The sequence below is a fragment of the Parus major genome, chromosome 13, assembly GCF_001522545.3.
Source record: "Parus major isolate Abel chromosome 13, Parus_major1.1, whole genome shotgun sequence".
Lineage (NCBI taxonomy): Eukaryota > Metazoa > Chordata > Aves > Passeriformes > Paridae > Parus > Parus major.
Genome location: NC_031782.1, coordinates 1984342 through 1991038, shown reverse-complemented (window position 1 = coordinate 1991038; position 6697 = coordinate 1984342). Strand labels below are relative to the sequence as shown.

Genomic DNA, 6697 nt, shown 5'->3' with positions numbered 1-6697 from the left:
TTATTGGAATAAAGTTACAGGACTCCTCTGTCTCCTTTTTGGACATAAACCCCTGGTGTTTGTGGATTCATTTCCCTGACACAGGTCTTTGTGTTTGAAGCCTGTTGTACACTCCAGCCTTTGCCTAATGCATCTCCCAAAAACATGTCATTCTTTGGATAAAGTCCCTTCCTGCTCTGCCTGCATGGATCAGATCCAGAGCTCTCAGGAGAGCCCCTCTTCTTCCAGACCTGAGGAGTTTGGGATGATCAGAACTCCAGGGGGAACCTTCCTCCTGCTCTCACATGAAGTGGGCACTGAATGCTCAGCTGAATTCTTTGCAAACCCCCTCATCTCTCCAGGGATTCTCCCAGAATTTGGAAAACAGCCACATGGAAATGCCATTCCCCAGTGGGGTTTCAGAGAGCTCCCTGCTGGCTGCTGTGTTTTCCCTGCCTCTCCTCTGTGCTTTGGGGTCTCTCTGCCACTGCAGGGACATCCCACAGCAAAAGGGACGTGGGCACACGAGAAAGCAGCTAAAATCGAACTGGCAAAGGGGCATTTGAGGTCTCTGCCAGCCTCTTTGGGCAGCTCCACCCAAATATAAACTCTGGAGGCAGTTTCTGGTTGGTTTGCACGAACCCGTGGCTCTCCATCTGTGCTTTCTGTGGAACTGTGACAGGCAGAGGGAGCAGAAACGCTCAGAACAGTCTCAGGGACTGATGGGATGACTACTTTTAGACATACCTAAATCAGTGGCCAAGGCAGAGCCCCAAAGTCTGGGGAATAATCCCACCCCTGCAAGCTGTGCAGAGCCCACGCCTCAGGCAGGTGGGATTACAAATGCTGGTAAAAAAAGCTAAGCAAAGAAAGCAGATTTTATTTCCAGTGCTCACACACACACTGGGCCCTCCTCGAAACTCCAAATGTCATCTGAGTCTCGTGGTCACCACAGGGCAGCACTTTAACCCACTCTGCATCCCAGTGTTTGCTCAAATCCCATTTCCAAACCCGGCTTGCTGCTGCCAGCACCTCAGAGCTCTTTCCAACACTACTCAGGAGCACTTCACCCCCTCTCTGGCAATTGGGAAACTGCTGTCTGGAAAATCCTCGTGATTTTGGTTTGTTAGCAGCTGTTGGGTGACCCCTCCTCAGGGACATCCTGGATTGAAGGAGTATTTTTTATGCTTTGCTGCACATTTGCTACCTCAAAGCAGGCCTGGCTTGAGGACCCAGTGAAGCATGAGGGATTTCCTCAAGGTACAGAAGGAGCTGGGGTGACAGCAGCTGAACCAAATTCAGTTTCTGCTGCTAGGAAATGCCAGACAGTGAGATGAATCTCTGAACACGTCTGGCACGAGGCATCAACCCTGTGTAATGTTACTGAGAGCAAGCACCTTCCCCTGGTGGCTGCTGCCAGGGGCAGAACAGCACATCCTGCCCTGCCAGAGCAGGCTCTGCCTTGGATGTTATCCAAACTCTTCCTTCTCAGAGGAGAACTGCTGCTTCTCTAGCAGGCAGCATCCTTACATTGAATTTTGCCCTCATTGAACTGAGTTGTGCAGCAGAAGTTTTCCTCCTCCTCAACCCTGGAGAGGCTTTCCCTTGTCTTGTCCCCAGTGCTTCAGCACAGAGCCAGGCTGTGCTTGCAAAGGGCTCACCAGAGCTTTGAAATGCCCATCCCAAAGTCCTGCTTGGACAGACAGCAGCCGGAGATTGAGCAGGAAATGCTGTCCAAAGGTTTTTAACCATCCTGGTAAATCCCTGAGAGTCCCACAGGAGAGCTCTCAGCCCCTGAGAACAGATCAAAACATCAAACAACTGGGTCACCATCAGCTCCTGAGGGAGGGGTGACCTGCAGCTCCACTGGCAAAGTGGAATCAGGCTTTGAGCCCCTCCTGTGCCTCTCCTCCCTCCTGCAACAGGAACCCCTCACCTACAAGTGAGTTTGCTCACACAGGTGATGGCAGTGCCAGTTCTCCAGCCAAAATCCTTTCCACCCTGGTTTCAGCAGAATTTCCATGCAGCCAAAGCTCAGACCTTGCCTCCCCAAGATGCTCACACTGGTTTTATACCTTCTGCAGGAGCTGAAAGATGCCTCCTTAACCCACGGATCAAAGGCTCTTCCACTCCTCTCTCCTGCTCTTTTTGGGAAGCTCAAATAACCCTAAACCACACCAACAAGGGGGTCTTTCAGAGATGTTCCCTCTCTTGAGGAGCCTGGGTAGAGCATCCCAGAGCCCACCACCTTCCCCAAGGCTCCCAGCTGGTGCCAGGGTGAAGGAGAACTGTCCCTCAGCCCCAAACTGCCCTCCAGGCAGCTCCTGAAATTCTGCATCCCCAGCCCTGCAGACCTTCAGCAGGACCTGGGCCACATCCCCCTGCACCTGGAGCTGCACCGAGAGCCAAGCCCCAGCCCCTGTGCCACCACCAGCCACCACAGAAAGCCACCAGGGACGTGACAGCTCCCCCAGCTGAGCAGGTGTCCCCCCAGAGAGAGGCAGAGCAGAGCAAGGGCAGGAGCAGCTGTTAGTACCTCTCTGCAGGAAAGAGGCTGTTCTCTGCATAATCCCTGATGGGAACAAAAGGATGGGAGACAAGGCATGAGGCAGGGAGGGGATGGAGAGGGGGTCACAGCACCTCGAGGAGTGGAGGGGGAGGCCAGGGCAGTGCTGAGAGCTGAGGGCATCTGACCCACCTTGGGCAGCACCACAGAGGCTCAGGGGATTTGGGATGGGGGCCTGGAGGCTGCAGTGGGATCCCAGAGGGTGGAGGGGGTCACTGTGCTGGGGAGCCCCACGGGGCAGCAGAGCAGGGGCTGGGGTGCCCTGGGGACCCCACAGCAGGAGAACTCAGCTGTGGGTGGAAGGAGGAGTTGGTGTGAGCAGCAGAGAGGAAAGGAGTCCTTACCAGACCTCTTCTTTCCAATGGGCTCCCTGAAAAAGAGAAGGAAGTGTCAGCACAGCGAGGGGACAATTGGGGTGACAAACCCACCCAGGAATGCACAGCAGTGGGGCCACTGACCTCCCTCAACCACCTCGTGTCTCCATGGGCATCACCCACCCTGCAAACAGCCCCTGACCCACTCCTTTCATTTAGAAATGTAATGTTTTGTCCTTCCCTCGGTGGGCTTGGCTTACAACTCCCCCGAGCCACCTGGACGCAGCCCAGGCACTCAGCCAGGGAAATACAAACACAATTAAATAAAATGCAGCCACGATGGAGTGCAAACAAACAGGGCATTGTTACAGAAACTGGAGCCTGCTGACTTCAGAGAGCACAGACTGTGCAAAGACCTCAACACCACGGCCCAGGGACAGAGACCAGCAGAGGAACCTACAGGACAGAGCATCCCAAAGATTTCTCCACAGAGGCAGCGTTGCAGAGCTAAATCAGAGTTAATTAACAAGCCCCATTAAAATCCCCCCAGTTCAGAGGTATGACAGGGAAGGGAGGCAAAGCTGGAGATCAGCAGGTGGGAATGGTCCCCTTGTGCTGATGGGAGATGGTGTTTTCCCCCTGCCTTCTGCTAAACCCATCACTGGAACTCATCCCCTGCTGAGGGAGGGGGCAAGGAAGGAGCTGCAATTTCACTTTGCTGCCGGGATCTTCCTGGCAGGGACACAAAGAGCTGCAGGTCTGAGGAGCAGCAGCCCCAGCCCAAGCTCCTCAGAGGGGACAGGAGCTCAGACAAGACAGGAAACAGCAGCAAACTCCCGGCAGCATCTCCTCCTCCTCCTCCTCCTCCTCGGATCCCTGTGGAGCAGAGAAGGGCAGCAGCAGAGCTCACGTGCACAGCTCCCTGGAAACTCATGGCTCCAGCAGAAGAGAAGGAAAAACCACTCTGCCTTGCCCTGTAAATCTCATTTAGCTCCAGCCCCCCAGCAGTAACCCCCACAGTTACAAGGCACTGAGGCAAGGGGACACCAACCAGCCCCACGGGGCTGGAAAAACCCAGGAATGCTTCTCCAGCTGCTTCCCAGAACTCTGAAGGGTTGCTGTGTGGCTGGAGCCTCACTTAAAGCTCTGAGCCAACACCACAGCCTCAGTGGGCTCAGCTCAGTGTCCTTCAGGAACCTCATAATCCCCTGGAAGGAAACTCTGACACATGGAGAACTCTTAGCACATTCAATAATCCCCATGCCATGGGTTGTATTTTTTTAGGAAGAGAGAGTCAGGTTTCTCAAGCATCCTCTCTAGGCAGCATCCCCATGGATCCAGGGGTGGGAAGGAGTGAGATGGGGTTCAGCAAAGTGAGCAGACTGGGAGGTGAATTAAAAACTAAGAGGCTGCTTTTCAACAGCTTGTAAGACAACTGCTAAACTCCTCACTGCAGGATGCTGGGGACACTGAAATTCTTCATGGACTTACAGGGTCATAATTCAGGCAGGAAATGTTAATTAAAAATCATTCATTATAAACCCAGGTCTAAAGAAGAGTTGTTACATGCTGGCTTGAGTTTATAAACTCTTTCCTAAGGCACATTTGGTGGCTGCTGGGCCAGGCAGGTCCCAGGGCTGCAGGGAGGTGGCCCTGAGGTTGTCACACAGAAAAACCCACCTTGCAGTGGGACTCACAGGAGAAAAGTGCCCCCAAATGTGGCTTTGGGGACCTCAGCACTGGCCCTGCTGCCACAGCCAGCTCATGAATAGGTGAAGGACTGGAGCACCAACACAAGGAAAACAACTGCAGCTGCTGCAAACCCACACAGGAGCCACATCAAATGGGACGGATCTGAGGTCAGCATTCCAAGAAAACATCTCCCTCATATAAAATAAAAAACCCTTCTCTTGTAAAAAAAAAAATAAATCCTGCTGTAATACAGTAATGTCACCAAAATAGCTGTCAGGAGGGGGTTCATCTCCAAAGCATTCAGCAAGCTTGGAGATGTTTGCAAAATTTATGGAGGCGGGGAATGGGGTACAAGAGAGCCCTTGTTTGGGAGAAGTGATGTTTAGCAAATGCTCCAGCAGCACTGAAAGGAGCTCCTGTCCCCACACTCCAGGGCCACTGCAGAGTCAGCCAAGATGAGCCCTCAGGCTCAGAAAACCCAGTGCTCTGTCCAGGGGCCTGGCACAAAGCAGGTTTCTGCAGAAATTGGGTATTTCTGTCTGCTGTCATCCAGGAAAGCCGGCTCCCGGCACAAGGGGAAGGAGGAGGCTGTCTTGGAGCTGGGATCCAGCCTCAGCTCCTGCTGAATGTGCACGTGGGCATCAGGAGAAATGCAAAACAACTTTGTGCACAAGCTGTGAGAGCAGGACACGACCCTAAAGCTACAGGCCAGCAAGAATCCTTATCCAAACCAGCATCCACCAACTCATGGGTCTCTGGTTCACCAGCAGAAGCTCCAGGAGAGGCTTCCTGCAGCCCCTCCATCCTAGAGCAGGGACAAAGTTCAAAGCAACAACTTTTATAAGTGTCTTATGCATGATAGGCTGCTCAGCTCCAGAAAAAACCCAGTGCAAGATGCTTTTCCTTGAAGAGGTTTCTCATGGCCAGGGGTACATCCCATCCCCAGCCCCTGGGAACAGCACATTCCCCACCACATCCCACCTGGAACTGTGGGCAGTGAATAAATAACTACTTGGTCATATTAATGACTTGATAGTCATTAATATTAATAACTTATTAATAACTATTAGGGCCTTGCTTCTCTACAGAGTTAACCTGGGCTCCCTCATGTCCCACAGCTGAAATTCGGCTGGAGGAGAGAGCAGCTGAATGCTTTGACTCAGCAGTGGCTCCGTGCCCAGCCCTTCAGCCTTCCCCAGCCTTCCCCAGCACCTCTGCTGTGGTTAAAAACAGCTCTGAACTGCAGAAGTGGGGTGGGAGGTGAGGGGGGTGCACACAGCAACCTCCCACCTCAGCATCCTGTGCTGGTCAGACCTGCTGGGAGACATGGGGAGCAGGAATTTGATGACTTCTCTTCTTTGAAGCTGCAGGGCTTCCATCCAACACTGAGGAGAAAAATCCCACATCCCCCAGACTGCTAACTTTCCAGAGATCTCTTTTTCCATAACCATTTCTCTTCCCCTTCTTCCCTCAGTGCTCTTCACAAATTCCTCTGGATTCAGCCTCATTCTGACCCACACTGGGCAGCTCTGTGAGTTGGAAGCAGTGGAGTAATTCCAGTCCAGAGCTTGCTGGACAGGGATCCACATCACAAAGGCCACCAGTTGTCACTGGCAGCAGAAACCCTGCCACCTCCCTCTGCTCTCCTGCTTGATGTGGTCTCTCCAGGCAGCAGGACACAGCAAAGTTGGGGATGAGGAAGGAGGGGTTAGAGGGAGGGCTTCACCTCCCTGTTCCACCCACCAAGTGCTGGAGAATCCTGTCTTGACTTCACTCCTGGCTGTGACATCCTGCCCAGCTGGGAGCAGTGGTTGAAGGGGGAGGAATGAAGTCAGAATTTGACCCCTTTCCTCTCCTCAGGACAGGCTGGAGAGCAGGTGGGAGGTTGGGAAGGGCTGAGGAGCTCAGCTGAGAGCCAGCAGGGACCAGCTGGTGTTGCTCAGCACGGGGCTGCTGAAGGGAGCTGCACTGCAGGAAAAGCAGGAGAGCCCTGGCCCAGCCCAGGGAGAGCTCCAGCTCTGGGGAAAACAACACCACAGGGGCCTGGAGAGAAATGCTTGGGCTGTCCAACCTCCTCTTTCCATTCCCAAACACTGCCAGAACCAAGGACTGAATTCCACAAACTACACTTAAACCAGAGCTCCAT

General features: G+C 53.3%; 1 protein-coding gene across 3 annotated transcripts in view; it reads right to left on the bottom strand.

The window, feature by feature from the left end:
* Nucleotides 1-6697, bottom strand: part of SH3PXD2B (SH3 and PX domains 2B) — a 50963-nt gene that overhangs the window by 15971 nt on the left and 28295 nt on the right. For 2 of the 3 annotated variants that reach the window (XM_033517678.1, XM_033517679.1), the window contains exon 3: nt 2890-2915. In XM_033517678.1, the coding sequence (XP_033373569.1) occupies nt 2890-2915 (26 nt within the window). Of the gene's footprint in view, nt 1-2515; nt 2552-2889; nt 2916-6697 lie in introns of all 3 variants that reach the window. The other variant, XM_033517677.1, reaches the window with a different exon arrangement.